Consider the following 24,685-nt stretch of genomic DNA (forward strand, 5'->3'; position numbering starts at 1 on the left):
GTTGGTTGTCCAATTATACTCAATTTTGTTTTAATCCTCTCTTAACGTATCTAAATCGCTTATCTATGTTATTTGGCCACTTCGCAAGGTTTGGATGGATAAATTGAGGCTTATTTTGTACATAATAAGAGAAAGTTGAACATTTTGTATATAATAAAACCGTCAGAAGCAGTGATGCTATGAAAAGTGAAATTTTCATCAATCTTCAGGGCATCAATCGGTTTTTGCTTAATAACTTTTTTCACAAGCATCAGATCGTTTTGCAGTCTTCTAGACTTTGTTTCCTTGACAAATTTCCTATAAAAATCAGACATCTGTTTATTTTTAGGAGATAACGGGTGACTCTTGGAAGAATTAATTTTCAAAAGACAATTTTCCCATACGAAATCCCATGTAAACTTTAAACCGTGGGCGCAAAAATATAGTTTCACCGATCGAACTAAAAATTTGCAGAGTTGTTCTGGGAGCTAAATGGGACCCAAAAAGTTACTCGGAGCCAAATTTTATTTTTTTCATATAACCATGTCCCACTCTAATGCCCGTGCAATGTGCCGGTCACAAATTTGAAAAGTGGTGAGACTAGTAGTCCTTGATTAATTTTGTGTGCGTGATCATTTCGTTTGCTTATTTCTCTACTGAGTATACATTTCGTTTTGCACAGTCACTACAGAGACTATCACAATGAGGTAATTGGTTTTCAATATGAGAGTTACATTTCAATTTATTTTTGATTTTAAATTTTACAAAAAGTCAACTCCCGTTGATATCTTCGGTAAAGAAACCGAAAAAAAAGAAAGCTTGTAATATTCGTGATTATTCCGAAATTATTGAAGATTCGTTCGGGTCAGCTGTCGGAATGAAATGTCGTGCGGATGGGTGTACAATAGGTTGTCCCAAAATTACATCATGTTCAATAGTCATCAGGCTCACTTCTTAAATGAAAGGTTGGGGTTTAGGACCACTTTCTTCTTCGGAGTGAATTTGCTAAAACGCTTCCTACTGGTGGCAAATTTTGATTTTTTGAAAAATGGGCCGATTTTGGATAAAATTTTAAATTTATGCCTGTTGAAGTGGTCCTGAACGGTCTTAGATTTTTTTCAGCATTTTTTTATGTTTCTGGTGATCCAAACGGAGAAGTTTGGTTAGTTAGTTTGTACAAATTTTGACTTATAAGAGCGGCAGAGCCATTAAAACTTAGTAAAAAGCGAAATTTTTGGTGTTTTTCAGTACTTTTTCTTCAAAACTATCTACAAAATTTTAAAAGTATAGAGACCACTTTATATAATTGAGTCGAATACAGGGGCGTAATTTTTCTGAAGAAAGTGTATAGCTACGGCTAATGGGGTATGAGTTATTTAACCTTCCGGCAGTGGCGCTAGTGCACTGAGTGCACGCTGCTCTGAAAATCTAGCGGAATTGTCTTAGGTCACCAGCGGCTGCTCGTTCAGTGTGCCATAAGCGCGACTTCCGGAGGGTTAAGTTTTTGTGAGATAACCTTTGACATTTTTAGCAATTTATCAACAATAATTTTGGTTAAAAAAGTAAATCACTTCAAATGTGCTTTTTTTGTAACTTAAATTATAAAAATAATGAGAACTTTGCTAATGACGTCTCTAATTCTTTTTTGAAGAGTTAATTCTCCATAATTACTTCTAGGAGGCATCTTCAACAAAATAATTGTGTCAGAAGACGCGCTGTATTCTGTTGTAAAACCTTTTCGAGGACATTTGCCCCAAATTTGACTATTGGAATTATGTGATCGAAACAGTAAATATCAGTTTTTCAACACTCACCTCACTCTTCTGCATTTTTCTCCATTTTAAAGTTCCTAACATGGAAATAAGACCTTATATACAAAATGTAAATTTGCCAATCAATTTAGCCTTCAAATACACGCCATAACTTGCCATTAACTCGACATATTTGTTTAATTTTAGTGATTTTCAAACCCGCTAGCTAACTATTAGTATACCAAATAATTTAAAAAAAAAAATCGTCGAATGATCATAAAAACCGATTCTGATGTACTAGAGACAAGCGAAAAACGCCATTTTTCATCATTTTCCTTCTATTTTCCGAAAATTAGTATGCGGACAAGCACACTTAAGTTGTTTTATTTTGTAGAACAGTGATATTTTTGATGAATATCATAAAATGTCAAAAGTTTATTTAACAAAAACTTAAATAACTCATACCCCATTGGCCGTAGCTACACAGCAAAAAATATGAAAATTAACTTAAGCGTATTTCATGATATCGCAGAAAAACTATTCGTGTAATTATGTTTCACGAATAAATTTACGCTATATATCATGCACATAAAATGACCCCTGAAAATCGTGCAAATCTGTATGTTGTGATGGAAATTTACATTATTCTGCTCGAGACCTGCGCGCTATTCATTCAACTTACAGGTAAAATATCTTATTTTTACACGATTTTATACGAAACGGTGTTGAGCAGAGAGAAAAACTAACTGCGTCATACACATACATGCACGAGCCGCAACTCAATGCGCTTGGATCGTCCACGCTCAAGCGAAGCTTATGTACGCCACTTTGCAGTTACGTTGTTATGTGTCTCTTTAGCCTAGTCCATAAGGGGGTGTCTCTGGTAAGTCAATGATTGTCGGTTCAAGTGTTGGTAGTATTATTTAACGGATTTTTTATATCGGTATCGTCACCAATACATACGTAAGTTATTTATAGTACGATTTGTGGCCAATGTAAAAATAATCACTCGCATAATTTTACACCATTAGTCGCGTTCCCTTTATGTGCAGTATATTTAGCATAATTTTACATGAATTTTTTCATCTGTGTATACACTTTCTTCAGCAAAATTACGCCCCTGTATTCGGCTCAACTATATAAAGTGTTTTCTATACTTTTAAAATTTTGTATATACCCAGTTTTGAAGAAAAACTACTGAAAAGGGACCATTCATAAATTACGTAGATTAGCTAGATCGTTACGTAACATGTTTTCACAGAAGAAAAAATTTTTTCTTGGAATTTGTTACGTAATAGTGGAGGGGGAGATGGAGAAATTTTTGACAATTTGTTATATGGGGGAGGGGGAGTCAATTTTGGGCAATATTTGCGTTACGTAATTTATGAATGGTCCCAAAAAGCCAAAGATTTCACTTTTAACTAAGTTTTAATGGCTCTGCCGCTCTTATAATTCAAAATTTGAACAAGCTAACCAACCAAACATCTTCATAAGGACCTTCAAAAAATAAAAAAGCTAAAAAAAATCTAAGGTCGTTCAGGAGCACAGGTATGCATTTGAAATTTTACCCAAAATCGGCCCATTTTTCAAAAAATCAAAATTCGCCACCAGTAGGGAGCATTTTAGCAAATTCACTCCGAAGAAGAAAGTGCACTTACTACCCTAGCCTTTCATTTTAGAAGTGACTTTTTTAACATAATGTCATTTTGGGACACCATAGTGTACAACTGTGTTAACTTGTACAGTTAACTCTCTCTATGTCGATATTGAAGGGACCATCAACATAGGGAGAGATCGACATATAGAACACAATGATTTTCTTTGAGACAACTTTTCCTTCAGGACATCATAATGCATACCGGGTAATGAAGATAGATGCTCGTATTGGCGAGTAGGGTAGTAGATGACGAGGTAAAGTGCACTCGCACTGCAAAACATCAAGTTTGCTGTTTGAGAAGGAATGCCTTATTTGCAGCTTATCATTCTGCCCCACATGACCAGGTTTTCAGCTAAACCTGCATAAATCTCTAAAAATGCTTTCAATCCTTCCAAAGTCATTGAGATATAATGTAAAAACGCTTTTAATCCACCTAACAGTGTGATGAGACATTTCTTATAACTCTTATCACTCTCTTCGGATATTATATCGTTTGAGAACATTTAGAACTTGATGCTTCGCGATGTTTTTGATAACACATACTACATGGGATAGTGGCAGGACTCAGAGAATCGCTCAAATCAGCATAGGACAACATCAGTGCTAGAAATCTCAAACCAAATCAATGGGAAAGCGAAAAAATGGCCCATAAAATAGACATACCAACGAATTATTGTTATTGCTCTGTTAATAAAATATCTATATTGTGGTGGGAAAACTGAATTTTCCTAAAGGGGTTATATATTGTACTGAGCCAAAAAAATCGAAATTTTTTTTTGAATCGATTTGAAGTTTATACTTTACTCAAATTTCCAACGCGACTGAGAACTAAGAAATCAACGCTTTTTCTTGAAAAGGGCGATACTAGCAGTGATACCATTCAAAGAAAATCAACAGTGAATATTTCCAGACTTGGTTTTATTATATAAGAACTATTGTGTTTTTACATCCTAGATTACATGATTCAGTGATCGAAACCCAAAACTTCATAAAGTATTTGAAATTATTAAATTAAAATTTGTTTTTGCTATTGAAATTGACAAAATGATAGTATCGCCCCTTTGGCGATTATTTACTTTTTCGGTCCCACCTATCAGCATTGAAGTATCGCCCTTACGTTTTTTTACAATAACTACCGTATAACACCACCGATTTCGTCCGTGTTTTTTCAATAGCGATCATTGTTACTATTTACAGCTGGTATCAGAAAATAACAGTTTCGCCTCTAAACTGCTAGCAAAAAAAGTATCGCCCTGTTTGTTTGCATGGAGCGTGGAGGGCGAAACTTTAAATAAATAAACAAAAATACAGTTTCGCCCGTTGTATTTTTTGCTGTAGTTTAAGAAAGCAATATCGTAGAATCCAATTTTTTAGGTTAATTTGTTGCGTTTCAAAGCTCTCATGCGCATGTATGAAAAAAGCCTTATGTTTACATTTGTAAGTATCGCCCTTTTCACAAAAAAGAGTTGAAATGAAATCGCAGCTTTTGATATCACGCTATCTCTGAAGTGCATGCGTGCATAGTTCCAAATTTTACTTTGTCATCTACTTTTTCTAAAGGTGAATTCCCAGTAGTATCCTTGATTTGAAATATTATCGCTAATCCTAATGTCAAAGAACAAATAAAAACCTCTCGAAAACGAACCGTTTGGGAAAATCATCATCATTACTGGAATTTTCATTTTCACGAAACTTTTCGATAACCTTCCGTCACTTGCGTAAATGCACTGGGTGCACAGTGCTCTGAAAATCTAGCGAAATCGTCTTAGGGCACCAGCGGGTCTAATTCAGAGCTATCTGCGCGGCGAGTTTAATCTGTAAAGAATACTAAAAATTAATTTCTATTCCATAAGTTCAGCAATTCGAGAGATCGTGCTCACCGCAAGCCATGAAAAATAGACTACGTTGTGAAGCGATGGTCACTATTTATTAAAAATCACGGTTAAATAAAAAATAAAACTATTAAAAAAATTCAAATAGTTTATAATTTTCACAAACTTATTAGGAAAAATGTATTAATAAGCTTTCGTAATATTGTGTAGGAAAAAAGCTGAAAATTTCAGTATTTTCTCTATCTGCAACATATAAACCCTCAAGTATACCAATTAATTGATATACGAATTGGAATAGGTTCGCCAAATTTTGGAAGAAGTCTAGAAAATAACCCCTTGAAAGCTACCTAAAAATTGTTGTAGTTCGATGCAATAAAAAATCCCCAAAAATGAAATGTATCTATTAATGTGAAACACAGTGAATAATACATACAATAAAGACCCATTTTTATCAATCTCATGCTCAAGAAAGGATTTACATGCTCAAGAAAGGATTTACTCGAATTCAGTCTTGTTCGTCTGCTAGAGCCCATCAAACATATGTTCATATTTGGCTGATAAAATCGGGGTTTCAATGTATTATAATAGATATTCAGCAATCGAAGAAGTTTCTTGTGAACGAGTGTAGAACGACTTTGTTTCTACTTACTTGAAGTCAGCGGCGTAGCCAGAAATTCGGTTTGGTGGGGGTTTGGTGAAAATCGATCATACTGTCCAAACGGCATAATTCCGAAAGTGTAATTTTTGAAGTTTTAAAATTATGCAGAATTATTTTTTCAGAAAATAGTGACAGAGTTCGTGTCTTTAGCGAAATTTTTGAGACTTTATTGTAGTCATGAATATTAACCTGAGAAAATTCACCATAAATACTTCTTGGACGATATACCGTCAAAATTATTTACTAAAGACTAAGATACTACTAAGATACTAAACCTCCGAAATTGGTGGTTTCAAAATGATGCTATCTTGACCTTAAATTACTGTTTTTAATCATTTGACCTATACATATAATTGGTCATATAACAAAAATTAAATGCTCATCAAAATCGATCAGGAACTGCTAGAGTCGAATGGAAATCGTCATTTTTCATAAATTTCTCTCTACATTCGGAAAGTGTTATCCTCGTTATTAATCATCTTACGTTTTCGTCTCAACTCGACGCATTCCCAAAATAAAAACCTGTTTTAATCCACCAAGTAGTGCAATTGTGCTTGTCTCATTTGTCCAGACTACGATTCCATGGCTGGTTATATTCAATACAATGGTGGAAATGAAAATTACATGTTCAGTACGATTTGCACATACATACAATGGATCGACAGCCACGATCTTGAGATACTATGTGATACTGAAACATCGCTTGAAACCAGCGGCAGATCATGGAGAAAGATCCGGGAGGTCTAGGTCCTGCCGAAATTTTTCAACCTGTTAAGAAATTTTAAACTAGTTTTAATTTTAAAGTAGCAACCCCTCACTGCATACCCCCCTCGGGCCGGTATAATTGAAGATTTTTAGAGTGATTGCATAACCTTTCTATATGAGAAAGGCAAAAATGTACCAAAGTCTAAAAAAGTCAATTTTTGTCAAACATCTCAATGTTTCATGCATTTTAAAGTCATTTGGCATCAAAAATACAAATTTGATTTTGAATTTTTTTCATTTCAGTTTATATGGGAATTTGCTGCGTGATTGCACTCTTCAATTCGTAACCCCGGAACCGGCAGTCCAATCAATAAAAAATTCAATAGCAGCCGATGGGAAGGTTGTACCTTTCATTTGAGCCTAACTTTATGCAAATCGGTCCAGCCATCTCTGAGAAACAGAGGTCACATTTTTTTCCACATACACACATACACACACAGACATTTTCCGATATCGACGAACTCAGTCGATTGGCACATGACACGGCCCTCCGGGTCGGGATTAGATTGACGAATTTTAGAGTGAATGAGAAAGGCAAAAACATTTTTAGCAAATGTTGAAAGTTATGCATTTTTTTGAGGAGCAGTTTTATGTTTCACATGCATTAAATCAATTTTAACTTCGCTTCCTATTAAATAAAGACCCTTATTACAGTACATCTCTACAAAAGCGTGCGCAATTTGAAAAGAAATCTGAGGATTATGATTGATTACAGAACTCTGGAATTTTCTATTGGAATGTTTTCAGGCAGGAATTTGACATTGATGCTATTAGACAACTGTGAAATCAAGGCCAATAGATCAGTTACATATCAGGAGGACCCCATTCCGACAATTTATCAAAAGTCCTCATGATGTTTGCAACAACAGGTTATCAATGTACGGATCAGATAATTGTTATTGTAATATTGAATTAAATCAGTCTGCATCAATAAATTTTCAACTTCAATTCAATTTTTTTTTTGGGTGCGGTGGGGGGGGGGGGGCGGTGCTTGTATGGTGGTCAACCCCAAAACCTTCTCTTGGCTACGCCGTTGCTTGGAGTAATTTATTTCGCTTCGCATTTTCCGATATGTTTCAGATCGATCCGATGGTTATAAGTTAGAAAAATTGCAGTCAGAAGGTTCGCACAAATGAACATTTTTGCACTGATAAGTTATCAAGTTCCTTCCAGACAACTTGGAAGTGTTCGGTGATTATTTCTAGCGGTTGTAGATACAAAAATGAAATACAAAATTCGTTTTATCGAAATACTGTTTGGCTTATTTCAATGGATTATTACTATATTGAACAATAAATAGGCGACAAAGAGTAATCCACAAACAACAAGCCATAACTTTTAAAGTATTCAAAATAGATATTTGAAGTCTTCAGTAAAGTTATTTGCAAAAGTAAGAGCTACAAATTTGCCGAAGACATCATTTCGATATAATCACTTCCAAGAAAATTTGTGAAAATATCTCACTCATAGGGAGATTAATCAGCAAAAGCACAATACCAGAAGAAAGGGCATATTGCCTACATTATATTCTCCGAAGATACTATTGACCTAAAATAAGCCGTTTTGGCGTTAATAATAGATTACATGTTTTTGGTCATATTTCTGGCAATGGGAAATGATAAAAATCTTTCGTCCGCATTTAATGTTTAATATCTCTTTTGATAATAGTCCGATTTCAACAATCTATAGCTTGTTCGAAAGGTATTCGTTAAAGCTATCTAAAAATATATAAATTGTTAATCTATATTGTCAATTTCGGCAGATAATTAAAAAAAACTGCGAAAAACGCCATTTTTACGCATTCAAACATTCATATCTTGGAAACTAAACATCAGAATCAAAAACAAATTAATAGCGTTCATACTGTTTTTTAGTTCTTTCATTTAAATTTGGTTTGGATAAGATCAGTTCAGCCATTGCTGAGAAACACGAATGAGAATTTGTCCGTTACATACACACACACACACACAGACATTGTCCCAAATCGTCGAGCTGAGTCGATTGGTATATAAGACTCGGCCCTCCGGGCCTCGGAAAAAATCTTGAAAGTTTGAGCGAATTCTATACATTTCTTTTATAAGAAATGTAAAAGGTATTATTCGTGTTCATAATTTTTTGAGAATACTTTTTTCAAAAGTTATAAAAGTTTGTCTGAGATCATTTTTTGATAAAGTCTCCCCACAGCGAGGAGACTTGACCAAGGCCTCGGGAGACTTGACGAAGAGAATTTTGAAAAATCAGAACAAAAGATAATGACATAAATAATACTGTAATCCTTTTTTCCATATTGTCGAGGTCATTAGGTAGCAGTAAAAATATAAAAGGGTTGCATTTCATAAATTTCGACTGTGTTTAATGCATTTTCTTTTAAGGATTAACTGTACTGCTTACATTGCATATTAACACGTCACGAAATCAGCCATATTACTACTAATTTTGTTTACTAGTACAAAAAGATATAGACTGATGTTTGATGTGGGATTTTTTGTAACATGATTAACACTAACAGTAGGTACGGCAGCATAGTAAATATCAGAAAAATTTTATCTTTCTTCGGCTTATTGCCACTTGGGCATGTCTCCCCACAAAATATTGGTCAAGTCTCTCCAACATTAGTTATTGCGTTCAATCTCGTGCAAATTTAGGTCATAAGTAGGGTGATGAGCCTATTTTCACCATACTAAGCAAGGTGCCTCAATAATTCGGTAATTTCTTGACTTACAATCAATGGAATGCGGAAAAATTGACATCAACCGCTTTGCTTCGTTGTTAAGAACCAGTATAATAACACAAATGCGTTGAAAACAGTAAAATTGTCGTGTTTGAGCACAATGAAAACTCGAATCGAGTGCCCCTATTGTTACGCTACCATTTGACTCAATGCGTTGAACAAAGATGGCAGACACTGCTCTAACCAACGGCTTCAAATGGGTAGGGTGATAATAGAAACATAGCGCAAATAGGCTCATCACCCTATTTCAATTTTCCGATTTATTTAAAATCATTTCCCTAGTTCATAAAGTATAAAATAATTTATGAGTACTTTAGAAGTAATTATTAGACGAGTAGATATGTCCAAACAAAATTTGATACAAAATTACATCATTTAACGCAAATTTATTAAATACGGAATCTTTTCTATAAGCAAAGCATTTTTCATTCCAAACTTTTAAAATTACCATGACGGACCGAAACTAGTATATAAATATTTAGGAATTTTTTTTAAGAACCTAATAGAACACGTCATAGCCAATAATTCTGCGCTTGGCCAAGTCTCTCCACGTTCCCCTAATTCAAATTGTTTTGACCACGAAAAAAGGATTTCCGTGCTACAGATGGCTGCATTTTAAACATTTTTATAGCACGTTAAAGTTAAAATTTTGAACCTAATAATGCATGATTTCTAGAAAACAGATATATGCAGTATATGCAGATTAAGATGAATTCGTTTTTCAAAGTCGCGTAGTAAAACATATTGAATATCCACTTTACCGCAAATTATGTCTTTACTGCCTCTACATGCAGAATATTGATATAGGACTTAGCGCCCTGATCGCCAATTTTCATTTAATTATGTATATGATTTGTGATGTCCTAAGAGAAAAAAACACATCGACATAGAGAAAGAATAATGCAAGTAAATATAAAGCTAGGTGCATCGAGATAGGGAGATATCGAGATAGAGAAAATATCGACGTAGAGGAGTTTTTATACGTGCGATCTGAAGGGACCTACGAAATAATCGAGATAGAGAAAAATATCGACATAGAGAATATCGACATAGAGAGAGTTAACTGTATAACCGTTTTCAACCTTGATCGCCATTTTGCCGGTGAACATCCAAGAATTGCGAGGGAGCTAGGAATCGTTGATCCGCGGCGAAAGCCCCAAAAGTTGACAATACTGATTAACAGGCAGGAATTCGTTCAAAACTGTGTAGAGTTTGTGACCGTATGCCATTATCCGTTGAATCTTTTTACTAAGAAATGCTTCCGAGGTATTATAGATCCAATCGCAACTAAATTACAGCCACGAATCCCACCAACATCTCGGCATTTTGTGAATCAGCGGAATCGAGATTCATTGAAATTATTACCAAGGAACCGAATGTTCTCGATGAAACTGGATCTCGCTACACGCCATGGACGGTCTGTGATTGCTGTAAACGTTCAGTTTATCCAAAACGGGATTGTTACAGTGCGAACCTTGGGATTAATCGAGACGACGGATCGACACACGGCTATCAACATACAGAAAGAAGTGATGCAGCCTATGGTCAAATTTAATTTAAAGGAAACCCAGCTTTACACCATAACAACAGATTGCGGCAGTAATGTTTTGAGATTTGTACGGTTGATGATTCAAGCCCAAGAATCGGCTTTCCAGCTTGATGCAGAGAACCAAGTTGTAAACCAAGACAATGACATTCCAAACGATTACGCGGACTCTAGTAGTGATGAAGTTCCGGAGGACACCGATGAGGAAATGATCACTGAGTTAGACTACGTTGTTAATTCTGCAAGCTGTGGATTACATGGTGTGAACCTCGTGGTGACGCAAGCACTTTCAGATGCATCTTCGACTAAAACAATTGGAAAAGCAAAAGAACTCGTTAAGATCCTTCGTGTGGATCCGTATAAGCATGGTTTTATAGCTAGCAAAAAAAACTTCCTTTTCTAGACTGCACGACGCGATGGGAGTACACTTATCTCACGCTAAACTGCTTAGTAAACCATCAGTAGCCTTCTGGGAAACATGCAATTTCCTCCGTGACACTCTGAAACTAGTTTTCATACTAACAAAAAAGTTACAAGAACTGGACATAACATACGGAGATTTTTATATTGCCTTTCTCATATAGCAAGGTTATGCAATCACTCTGAAAAACGTCAACCTAATCCCCTCCTTTAAAAATCTCCTTAAATCACCCCTCAGACCACCACCTCATACCCCTCCCTTTCAACCCCATCATCTTTAAACCACCACTATATTACCAAGCATACCAATTTATGCTGGGAAGTCGTTCGTTCATGGGACTTTCGCCCTCCTCGCATACCCATCCCCGCATGAAAAAATGAGTTAGCAAGCAGATAACATTGATCTAATGCTGATTAGGCTAATGGAGTATGATATTTTTTGTTTCAAGTGTTTCACCGTCGACACCGTAGGACATTTCCACAATTATGTTGAACATAAAAAGCCTCCGTGCCATAGTTTAGAGAAATGAGAAAGGCACAATTGCACCGCTAGGTGGATTAAAACAGGTTTTTTGTGGAGAGAGCTGCTACTTGAGTTGAAGGACAGGAAGAACTCATTATCTGAACGGCTTATTAATGCAATGGAACAACGGGAACGAACATATTTCGAGAACGACATATTTTGGCTGCAATCTTCATGGACAGGAGGATAAATAACATTGGGACTTCATTTTTGAATTAAGAGCAGCAGATATTCCTTGGTTCTGCTGCTCTTCATTAAAAAAAGGAGTTCCAATGTAATTTATACTCCTGTCCATGAAAATTGCAGCCAAAAATACGTCGTTCTCGAAATAAGTTCGTTCCCGTCAGTCCAGGTTTCTATTTAAATACTGCAATAAAAATATTTTCAATTGCAGCAACATTTACAAAAGCTTTGGGAAGCGCTGAGCTTAGAATCTGCTAAGCCTTGCACGTCATCCACTACAACTGCAAAAGATAGTTCATTCCAAGTCACTCAATCTGTTCAGAAGGTTAGTCGATTGGAACAATTTCTGCTGGAAAACACTGCATCTGCGGCTACCAGCGACGTATCCACAATAGCGGTTAAACTGAAGAAGTTTGTAGTTCAAGACCGTCTACCAATTGAAACGGATGTTCTTCGATGGTGGGAACAGAACAAATTCAACGATCTGGATTTATATAACTTGGCTTGTATAGCTCTGGCAGTCCCATGCACTCAAGTCAGCGTGGAACAATCGTTCAGTGGATTCGCGCAGGTGTTTACCTCATTTCACACCAGATTAGGAAAATCGAGAATGGAGATATTTTTTATTAAACTAAATTCAGATTTTTTCCGCACATATGATGTTGAAATCGCTCCTGATAGCACCTCATCTCAATAATATACGATACATTCAGTTCTACAAATACAATTAATAATCGCAGTAAATACATTATTACGAATTATTATATTTAAAGTTTATTTTGTGAAAATCAATTCAAATGACCAAATAGTCGCTACCCAATCTCGGCCTACAGTTGAAGAGTTACCTGTTGTATATTTTATTCGTTCATGAAAAGTATTTGGACCTGTTCTAAATACACTTCAGGTTCAAAATGGTAAAGTAACTACAGAAATAAACAAATATGCTATTCGCATTGCTCCCCTGTCCACGGCTGCTCCAAAATTCACTAGTGGTGTGCTTTCTGGTGTAGGTCAGTTTTTTTCGACGAAGTAGCAGTACTCTGCTTTTAAAAGAATTAACGACTTTCCATCCCTGGAATTTGTAAACCTCAGGGCAAACAAAATTCAAATGAGCCTCCCAAATATACTTACTATATGAAATTTGCAATCTCTATCAACTATCTTAACTCTTTTGTTACGAATTATAAGTTGGATAATCAAATTATTACTTGGGTGCGTTTCGACTTCGTCTCATCAGAAACTGACATTAACTTATTGTCGGAATAGATTAGCGCCGGCTTGACGCAAATCCCTAAAACTAAAACACACTTTGTGTTTCAATCGAACGACTGGTCAAACGTGATGTCCCGTCCGAGCAGAAGTTCTGTTTATGTTGATAAGACACAGTGAAGCCGAAACTTGTCTTGGCTAGCAGGCCTATGCGAAAGCACTATGTTATATTTCACCCTAAGTCGTTTTAAAAAGCGTTATTAAATCAGAAGGAGAAGCACCCCATAATTCTCCTATTACAAGTTTTAATAAGGTAATCAATATGTTTTTTTTTCAAGTAAATTTACTATCAAACCAAATACCCAAATATTTATATTAATTAACTTTCAGGATTTCCTGATTATTAAGGTAAAGATGAAAATTCCAAATTGATCTTATACGTGTAAAAATTATATACTGAGTTTTAGAAATCGAAAAAGTGAATCCATTCTCTAGAGACTAATTTTCCAATCCATCTAAGGCAGATTGTAGGGAATTTTGAATAGCGTATCTATCTTTTCCAACAACTGAAAGGACCTTATCATTAGCAAATTGATAAAAGATGCAGTCATTAGGACTAATTTGCATAATATCACTAGTGCAAATATTGTATAAAACTGGACTTGAACAAGATCCTTGAGGTATACCAAAATGACTATGTCGGGATAATTTGATTGAATCATTTAAATAGAAATGCATAATTTTGAAAGAAAAAAGATTGTTTAGAAAATTAACAAGTATAGCATGAATTCCTAATTGAAACATTTTTTGGGAAAGTATATTAATCAATACTGAATCATAAGCTCCTGAAATGTTTAAAAATGTTGTATTCATGTCTTGTTTTTGATTGAAACATAATTGAATTTGGGATGCCAGAAGAACTGTGCAATCTCTAGTACTTTTTCCTTTTCTGAAACCATATTGGGAATTAGATAATATGTTCTTCCATTCTGCCCACATTTCTAATCGATTGAGAATAGCTCTTTCTAATAATTCGCGTATACATGATAATAAACGAATGGGTCGTCTACTATCAACTAATGATGGATTTTTCCCTAGTTTTAGAATGCTCACAACTTTGATTTCGCGCCAGTCATATGGAATAATATTTTGTGATATGAAAAGGTTAAATAAATTTAATAAATGAATTTAACGATTATCCGGTAAGTTAGAAAAATCGATAAATTTTATTTTGTCTAATCCAGGGGAAGTATTTTAACAAGAATTCAAAGCAAAATTTATTTCCTCTAGTGAAAGAGGCTCAGAACTCAGGCGAAGAAAAAAGCGGGAAGATGCTTGCGAAAATTTTTGAGAATTGTTAGGAACGAAATCGGGATAAATCTTTGAAGCAAATTGATCAACCCCATCTTCAGAATATTCAGAATTTGATGTATCAGAAGGGTTATAATTACGAAGTCTCCTAGCTTGTAGTAAACATTGTAGTATAGTGTCGCAAAACCATGTATAGTTATCAAGAGTACTTAACGATCTATCAAATTTATGGATATCTATAGATATTAAATTTGAAAATTTTGACCAATCGATATTTTTAGTTAAATCTGTTGAAATGTATTCCAAAGAATTGTATAAAATAGAAGAATATTGAAAAATTATTATAATTGGTAAATGGTCACTAGCATTTAAATCTTCAACTATATTCCAAGAACAATTTAGACTCAAGTTTCTTGAACATAAGATTATAACAACAGCTGAATTTTTTGTTGGAGGGACTGTAATTCTAGCTAAATTGAACTCATCAATAATAAGCAAGAACAGCCACAAAATATATCTATATTATTATTTACAATTATATAATGCTTTTAGTCTATCAATCTTTGGTAAAATGCTTCTATTGTTCCATTGGATTTATTTGTTTTTTGATAAGTTGGCAGCCATTAAACGTTTAATAATAGTTGAACAAGGAGAGGCATAAATGAATTTATTTTACTAATAAGAGATGTTATCGATCTCTCAGAATTCTGCAATATTTGGTAGAATCGTTCCTTACCGAAAAATATTAAATACATATTTTTTTATTTCGTCATTAGGGTGGCCCTTTCCACGTTAGACGGGTTCAAAAAATCGTGATTTTTCAAAAAATGATTTTTTTTTAAATTCATAACTTTTGAACCACTGAACCGATTTTCATGGGTTATAGATCAAATGAAAGGTATTTAAGGATAGTTACAAGAAAAAATGATTAACTTTAAAAAAAATTGAGTTTTGTGTGAACAAAATATGCATTAAATGGTTTTTCTTGATTTTCACTGCGAGGGTCCTGGTGGTTTTAAAAGGGTCATATTTCGGCATTATTTATATTCGCATCAAAAATTCAGAAGAAGCATGTGTTACCATCTGGGCCCTTTACCCCATAGACCAGTTGCAAAAAACGAGAGCAAAACGCGAGCAAGAGAGTTTGCCATACTGCTGTTCAACACGAACGTAGGCAATAATAGATACGCTATAATACTGCGTATAACAGTTAGGAAGTATATACTATCAAAAGCATTAGATATTAGAGATGATCGGGTTTCAATTTTTTCGAACCCGAACCCGACCCGAACCCGAGAGTTTGAAAATTGAAAACCCCGAACCCGACCCGAGCCCGAAATTATAAAATTTGAAAAACCCGAACCCGACCCGAGCCCGAAAATTTTAAAATTGAAAAACCCGGACCCGACCCGTACCCGAGAATGAAAATTTTGTAAAACCCGACCCGGAGAATTTTAAAATTTGAAAACCCGGAGAATCAACCAAAGATCTCGAAGATTTCTAATTTTAGGCACCCGAGCTGGATCCAAGGCTCATCTATGAGTAGTAGAATCATTCGAATCACCATACGCATTGAGTTATATCTGTATATGGCAAAACGAATCACTGGTGAGTAGAATTCGCATTTATATTGACTATTATTGAACATCGAATTTGTAATGTTCTGAGAAACTTATAAATCGTCGATATCTTAATCGGAAATCAGGATAAATCGGTGGCTAACTCAAGGAGAAACAAAAAGCTTAATGGTGACAGATTCAAACAACCTTGCCCGTCGCACTTAACCAACATTTCTAATTCTTTATCAAAAACCATTCTTGAAAAGGCAGATTTGTATAATTTATTACTGGTTGGTACGGTCAAACTTGTGTCCAAGGGTGTCAATCAAGATTCTCTGACGCGTTTTTTATGTCACATCATTAGCGTTAGGACTATCTATGATGGGGTATCTAAATTATATTATGCTTCAGTTTATACGGTAAGCGCGCCAGTAGAGATGCTTCGACATCTCCAAGGGAGCTTTCGGAACGACTCCAAACTTTAAAAAATCCGTCAATGGCTTCAACAGAACACACAATTTGCGATTAATTCCTCAAGAGCGTGGAAATTCATATATTTTCATAGAGAAATCCGGATCATGCAACGGCCCAGTCCGGGGACAATCTGACAATCTGTGAGTTCAATATATGGAAATTTGTCTTTGAAGTCAATCAATGGTTGAAAAGCATCTCGTGGATCGCAACTATGCCAAGAATATACAAATCGTGCTGCCTTGAAATTTAATTATCATTTTAATTCATGTTTCTATTTATAATATACATAGTTAAAACAATTATAATTCAATATGTAGCAAAAAGTACTACTATTCAGTATACTCGCGACACCCACTTTTCGATTTCTCGCGACTGTCAAAATGACTAATCAGGAGCGGATCAGTAGATAGTTTTTTATTGTCTCTACTTCCCGTAGATTTTCACTCGCTTTGCTGTAGATACGATTTGCTGTAGGCTTTAGCCGAGTTTCACGCGTTTACTCTAACCGCGGCCTAAGTATCAGTTTTAAAGTACCTATCGAAATTTACAATAGAAAGTTGAACCAATATTTTCGGAGAAATTTCTGTGGACTTGGTTTGTTACATTATCATGAAAAATAAATTGCAAAAAGATTTTAGATTTGAAACGTATTGTTCAATATTCTAAAATGAATGTTCGTTTAAAAAATAAAGTAATTCAGGTAGCTTGCGAATCTGAAGAGAGGGAATTTTATACAAGAATGAAAAAAATTGAACACCAGAAAACAACGACGAATTTTAGCGATTCAAATGTGCTAACATTTAGTACGGTTATATGTGTCATACATTCGTATCAAGAAGTATAATACACTACTACAAAAAGAGACTGGGTTTTGTGTACAGACGCCAACTGCATCAAGAAATGGTTGGGTTGTTTTGTTCAAAACCCGAAACCGACCCGACCCCGATCATTTCTAATTTGAAAACTCCGAACCCGACCCGAGCCCGAAAGTTCAAAATTACAAAAACCCGGACCCGACCCGAACCCGAGATTTCCAAATTTGAAAACCCGGAACCCGACCCGAATCCGAGAAGCTTAAATTTATAGAACCCGAACCCGACCCGGAACCCGTCGGGTTCGGGTCGGGTCCGGGTTTCGGGTCCAAAAACCCGAACCCGACCATCTCTATTAGATATGTGTCTTGGATAATAAATATATAACGCCTATTTTTGTATCTAAATATTTCATATAATGTTTAATGTGATTAGGAGGAAAATTAAAATAAAGCACACGTAAATTATTTTCAAACAGTCTAAATAAATACTTAAGCTTTGATATGTAACACATGAACACAAAACATCAAATTACACACACGTTAGGAAAACAGGAAGCGCTCGGGATTGGAAAACCATGGGAAAGCAGGAAATAAAGCCAAACGGGAGAGGAAAATTGCGAGTGAGAGGGAAGCTACTGGGTTAGGATAGAAAGAATGCGAATCACTTTTTCTAAAGACTTCAAGAAAGGCAGACATCAAAATTAAAAAAGTAAGAAGATAGACAGTTGGAAATATTTTTATATCGTAAAGTTATAGTGGAACAAATAAAGGAGTGATAGAAAGTTAATTAAATAAATCCCGAGAAGGAATCAGGTATGAAATAAAAATAAGAGCTTTCCCAGTAGCAAACCTATAAGATTTCCCTCCCTCGTCAATATTATCCGCTTGCAGGACCCATTATATTACATTAGATCCTAAAGCCATCGGAGTGGCTTATAGTCCGAGCGTGGTGTCCCTGAACAGCTCGTCGTCGATAGTGGCACCATCATCGCTAAAAGCAAGTCAAAAGTGCCCACGAGCTCACTGAACCAGCCACGAGGTTCCAGCGAGACCTCCGAGGCATCAGCAGGTTGCTGAAACCAGCTATGAAGTGCCAGAGTGCCCTTGAATTGCCGGCCTGTCGCCGAAGATTAGCCGTTAGAAAAAGTAGTGATCGCTTATCGACGCACCCACCAGAAAGTGGCATCGCTGGTCGCATCGGACCCAGCCACTCAACAGCCCACCCCAAACGGTCCCCGTGGCTTGACCAGGGACTAGGGGCAATATAAGCCGCGACCCCTCTGGTCCGGCCAGTAACACATGAAGAGAAATAAGTAAATCATTTTTATAACTTTATTCGTTTTATTTTTCACAAGGCATTTCATTTCTTTAGCTACAATTTAACATATATTTCTTCCGTCGAAAATGAATACCGTTTGACAAAAATATAGTTTTCATTTTGAGGCTTAAAACTATGGAATTACTGTGTTCCCGAAATTTGCTTTACACGTGTATAACGATTTTTTAACTTTTTCCATTTTATTGTATTCGGATTCTGAAAAAAGCTGATAGTGTATTTTTGAATCTGGCTTAGAAATAGCCCATGAATAAAGTTCTTGGGCGGTTGTTATATGATGGCCTTGCAAACTCGCTTTTGCAGCGTTTCGTTTCAAAGCATCACAAGGACCCTTTCCATGACAAGTTGCGAAAAAAATCCATTCAGCGTCAATGCCAAAATCTTTTTGCATGCTGCACAAATTAAATGCCGTCATTTTATTTTTGTATTGGCTTCCTGATCCATCTGAGAAAAAGTAAATCTGTTGTAAGCCTGGCAATTTACCTTTTATGAACGCTAAACAATGCGTCAAAAATAAACGAACTGCGACATGATTGTGTTTAGTGAAGTCAGCAATTGCAATAAAACTAGTAAACTTCAAATCGTCCGATTCATTGCCTTTAAAATAAATAGCACAAGGGTGAATAGTACATTGAGCGTTTACCCAATGAAAGCCTTGAGCTGCATCCTGCACAACGAAAGAATAATTCTCCGAATAATCACAGATAATGATGCATTCTGTAGCAATATATTGAATAAATTTTCTTGAAAAGCATCAATAAATTCTTGTGTGTCCATTTCAACTAATGCATTATGGATCTTTCTACTTGACGCCATTGTTTGAATTTTTATGATTCAATATTGCCGTTACTAAGAATACTCATTAGTTCTGTCACTAAAATTTGCGTTCTGGGGCAGTTTCCACAACACTGCAGCCAACATTGTTCGCTCGAATTTTCACATATTATTTTTGGAAACAAATCATGATAGGAGTTAACACCATTTGGAAGTGATTTACTTTGTAATGTTTTACACTTAAGTTTAATATTATGATGATATATACATACGCATACGGTATGCGTGGCACTTGTCCCTACCAAAATGCAGTGTTTTGGAAGATTACTAGCCAACATGGAAAATCCTATTTTAATATCAGGATGAGTATTTTTGAAGATAGAATACGCCTCCTGCAAGTTACACAAAACTAATCTTCTCTGTACGTAAATTTTACCTTCTTCATTGTTAAATTATCCCTTTTCCCTGCACAGACGCGGCATACATCGTCACTATTATAAAAATTCGTAACACATGTTATCGTTTCTCTTCCTATATCCTTTTCAGGCACCACCATTCTTCCTTTCTCTTGCTGCAAGGCTTTTGCTTTGTTGGACATATATTGAGAAACATTGAACTCCTGCATAATTCTATATGCAGTCCAACTTTTGGGAAGTGTGGTTAAAATCCTGTATCGCTTATTGCTGTTTCTTGTTTCTTTATATTTCTCCTTAAGTTGTGTAAGAATTTCATTATCGTCCGACAAAGGTGCGTTGTAAGTGGTAACAATCGTTTCAGAACTGGGTGCTTCTAACGATTTTGAAAAGACGATAGATTGATTATCAGAAAAAAATCATTCAAATGATTTCTTTTTTATTATTTACCTTGGTAGGAAAATGGAACGAATCCGGAAGGTCCTGCAATGGTCGTCAATGTTTCAAAGGACGCTGAAAAAAGGTTTCAAAGAACAAGAGTTCGTGTTAGTAGTTTGAATAAAATAATTGAAATTTATAAACCAATCATGTCATATTTTTCGATAATATACCTGGAACAGCGATTCTCGATGGTCCTGCAACGGCTTCTTCGGTCTCGGGATCATTTGGTTCATACAGTTTATTGTAGCAACGAAAACAAATGAAGAAGATGAGAGCATCTATATTCATCTTTTTTTTTCATTGCACAATCGTACAATTTATTGGTGAGTTTTCTGATACGCGTACTCAACATCCAAATACCACAAACTGAACATTTACGTTTCATTTTAAGAGATTCTACAATTGAACTGTTGTTGTAGGAAACTTTGTTTTCTAACTGATAATTTCTTTCAAAATATTCCTGGTTTTATGTAATATATTCGAACCTATGAGCTAGTGATGTAGTACCAGCAAAAGAATAATTTACCTATTTCTTCAACTTGCTTGCGACAAAAGCTATTGAAACAAACCCGAAATATAGGTAAAAAATTCCTACCTACCCAAAAACTATCTGCTAGTTATACCTACCATGTCCTTTGTCTCAGCAAATATGTTGTACCCAGCTTATAAGTAAATCATAGATTTCTTTATTCACAGCTGCTGTGACTCGCTGGAAGTGTATGGTAAACTACCATGCGGTTACATCGTTTCCATGCATGTGGGGTGTACACATAGATTTTTTATTTTCAAAAAATTATATCTCCGAAATCTCTAGATCTGGTTCAAAAATAAGTTTGGAAATGTTGTGTGGAATTGAATGGTCTTTTAAATAAAAATATAAAAGTATGGAGTATTCAAGGACCCTCGCAGTGAAAATCAAGATAAACCATTTAATGCGTATTTTGTTCGCACAAAACTCAATATTTTTTAAAGCTAATCATTTTTTCTTGAAACTACATTTAAATACCTTTTATTTGACCTATAACCCATGAAAATCGGTTCAGTGGTTCAAAAGTTATGAATTTAAAAACAATCAACTTTTGAAAAATCACGATTTTTTGAACCCGTCTAACGTGGAAAGGGACACCCTAATGACAAAATAAAAAAATATGTATCTAATATTTTTCGGTAAGGAACGATTCTACCAAATATTGCAAAATTCTGAGAGATCGTATAACTTTTTTTCATGGAATTGCTGATAAAGGAAACAATTTTTATAATTAAGTTTTTCCAAAAGTCACTTAATCCTAAAAAATTCGAAATACTGTCAATAATTTCACTAATAATTGATTTTGGAGGGTTGTGTGATGAATCGGAATATTTTCCTCCGTATTAATTTTTTTAAAACCTGGAATTTCAGAAGTTGGTTTCAGGGAAGGAAATTCATTTCAATTATTGATGTTTGGTCTCGGTATATTAGTATTTTCTTTTGATTTATATATCGTGAGCTGCTTCTTCTTCTTTTGATTGGAGGAAGATAGTAGCTACAACCAGGTTGAGAATCAGAAGGAATATTTAAATTTTCGTTGTCTTCAAGAATATAAAATGAATTTTCTGTTGTAATTATTGATGAGGAAGATTTCAATAATTCAGCATATGTATATTTACTCCTGTTTAGTGTTTTCTGGTGGAGTTCAGTTTGGCAATCTTTATAAGAAGGGCATTCATTTAATATAAAATATTTGCCATGGTAATAAATACACGATTCTGTGCTAATTTTACAAGAAGATGTACCATGATCATAATTACAAGTCCCACATTTTATTTTATTCGAGCAAAACTTTTCTGCGTGACCAAAGAGTTGACATGGTTTGCAATGCATCACTTTAGGAGTGAAAATTCGAACATTAAAAATAACGTTATTGACATACAGAAAATCAGGAAGGGCAGATCCTTCAAAAGTGGCACGTACTGCATTAGATGGAACGAATTTTTGATCATCGTTTTCATTTAATTTTTTATATAGGCCTTCACTATGTAAGATTTGGACAGAAGTAATATTCTTATTTTTAAAAACTGCTAAACAACAATCAACTATATTATTACATTCAATAGCTTCGTCAAAAATTACTCCATCGATCTCAACTAGATCGCATGGAATATAAACTCGGTAAATGTTAGCAAAAAGCTTGGATGTGACTAACAAATTTGCCTTATCGCAATCAGAAAAAATTTCTTAGTTTGTCCAACGAGATTCTTTTAATTTCTTTTACCGATTTAAATTGTTTATATATTTCTGCCGAAATAAGGAGAACATTAATAGGTTTCTCCTTTTTCCTAAAATAGACCGAAAATGGACCTTTAGCTGACAGTGGATATTTTTTTATGCGAGGTTCAAAATTTTGACCATTAGGTAAATCATCTTGAGATTCAGATAGAGGAACACCCGGATCACCGTCCATGTGAGAAATATTTAATGGATCGGAATAATTTTAAACACAACACAAAATTAAAAGAGTACGCAAACAATAAAAATAAAAAAATACCAAAATAATACTTATCCTTTTCTTTTCCTTGAATGCTTCTTCTTCAAGATTCAAGAACTTCGAATACTGCTTGTCTGGTCCTGGAACTGACTGACTTCCGTCAAGGAGAAAAATTCGGGAATTCACTCCTCTCGTTCTTCACGTATTCTTCTTCTTCTTCTTCTTCTCCTCCTCCTTCTTCTTCTTCTTCTTCTTCCGGTTCTGATCGAGAACCGCAATTCCTTCTTCCGATGTGCTATTAATTTTCTTCACTTTAAAATGAAGAAAAAATTAATAGGCAACAAAGAAGCAAAAACACGTCACTTCTCTTCAAAGCTTGCTTCGATCAATGAATGATCGTATCATGTTCTCGAATGAGCGATGGGTGGGAACTTTCTATGCCATCTTCATCCTTCCTAAAATCGTGCTACTTCGCTAAAAAAAATTAAATATTGTCATTTGTCGCGGAAACATTCGTACAAAATTTTGACGTGTACACTATTTAAAGTTAATACAAAAAGGATATCAAAACGTTTGTCATAAAATAGAGTGACCATACATCGCAGATTAGACGAGACAGTCCAGGATTTTATGAATTTCGATTCCAGATGTTTCTGGAATGTTTCATTAGCTCTAATTCAATACTGTTACAACTTGTTCAATTCAACAAGTCTTTCTAACATCAATGTCACATTTTGTTTGATTTTCTTTTTTCAGATTGTGCACTTTGCGGTTAAATTGAATTTCTCTTTCTAAGAGCAGCTGTCACATCCGTTGCCGCTCGGATGGACATTCCGGTTGATATGTGGCACAGCTGGTAAGCAAATCATAGAATCATCTTTTGCATGCGAGAAACACAAACCCACACACACACCTGTCGCCACCGACTGATCCCTGACTAGTAGTAACAGGACAACATGGCAAAACAAACGAATCCGGCAGCAGCAGCAGTAGCGCTGTTTGTGCTGTGCGAAATCATTGCACACATCAGTGCTAATAATGATGATTTCACAAACAGGTCAACAGTTGTACGGTCCAGCCAGCTTCCGGTGCTGCTCAAAGGTATGGTACGACGGGGCACTAAACCCGCTTGTCTGGTGAACATATAAATGCTACAAATGTTTGTATTCCCACAGATGACAATTTGCGGTGGTCGTCGAAGATGATCAGCTCACTGCAGACGGTCGGTGCGATGGGTGGCAGCACGAATGATGTACTACCCAAGGACAGTGGTGAAGGGACGCGGTCTCAGCTGAACGGCGATGCGGTCGCTGCGGTTGTTAATGCTAGTGCACTGTGGAGGTGAGTTTTTAGTATGTTCACAATAGGACGATTCTGACAAAGGTATCGGATTTATTTTTTCTTCTTGTTTAAATATGTTGGCATATGTTTGCTAAGAAATATTACATGAGGCTGACAACTTGTAACTTTAATGTAGTATAAATTTTCTTAGCAAAAATTCAAATTTCATATGGTTCAAGATAGTTCGTCGCTGTTGTGCTATCATATGACAAGCGCCATTTATCACATTTCGAGAAAAATGATTTTTAAAGTTTGAGATTTAATATCTTGAACCTTATAAATGGTATAAACAATCCAAAGAAGACAATTGATTATTCTATCTATTCTGCATTAATCTCTCAAATATTACGAAGATCGGTTGACTATGTTGCGAGTTTTTACTATGAATGTAAAGAAAAGTCGCACTCACACGTGTCATAGGTGTGTATTGATGACAAAATTTGTATGACGTGTCATAATCGTGCATAGAAAATTTTCCATAGAAAAAAATCATCAATTTTTAA

At 35.3% G+C, this 24,685-nt stretch overlaps 2 protein-coding genes across 4 annotated transcripts in view; one reads left to right on the top strand and one right to left on the bottom strand.

The window, feature by feature from the left end:
• Positions 1 to 24,685, top strand: part of LOC131689659 (opsin, ultraviolet-sensitive) — a 470,582-nt gene that overhangs the window by 278,112 nt on the left and 167,785 nt on the right. For all 3 annotated transcript variants that reach the window (XM_058974900.1, XM_058974901.1, XM_058974902.1), the window contains exons 2-3: positions 23,598 to 23,942; positions 24,017 to 24,182. In XM_058974900.1, coding sequence (XP_058830883.1) covers positions 23,798 to 23,942; positions 24,017 to 24,182 — 311 coding nt within the window. In that variant the 5' untranslated portion in view covers positions 23,598 to 23,797. The remainder of the gene's footprint in view (positions 1 to 23,597; positions 23,943 to 24,016; positions 24,183 to 24,685) is intronic.
• The window catches only part of LOC131689660 (protein yellow-like), an 89,714-nt gene that overhangs the window by 50,567 nt on the left and 14,462 nt on the right, over positions 1 to 24,685 (bottom strand). The window lies entirely within an intron of this gene.

Source organism: Topomyia yanbarensis, chromosome 3 (genome assembly GCF_030247195.1).
Source record: "Topomyia yanbarensis strain Yona2022 chromosome 3, ASM3024719v1, whole genome shotgun sequence".
Classification (NCBI taxonomy): Eukaryota; Metazoa; Arthropoda; class Insecta; order Diptera; family Culicidae; genus Topomyia; species Topomyia yanbarensis.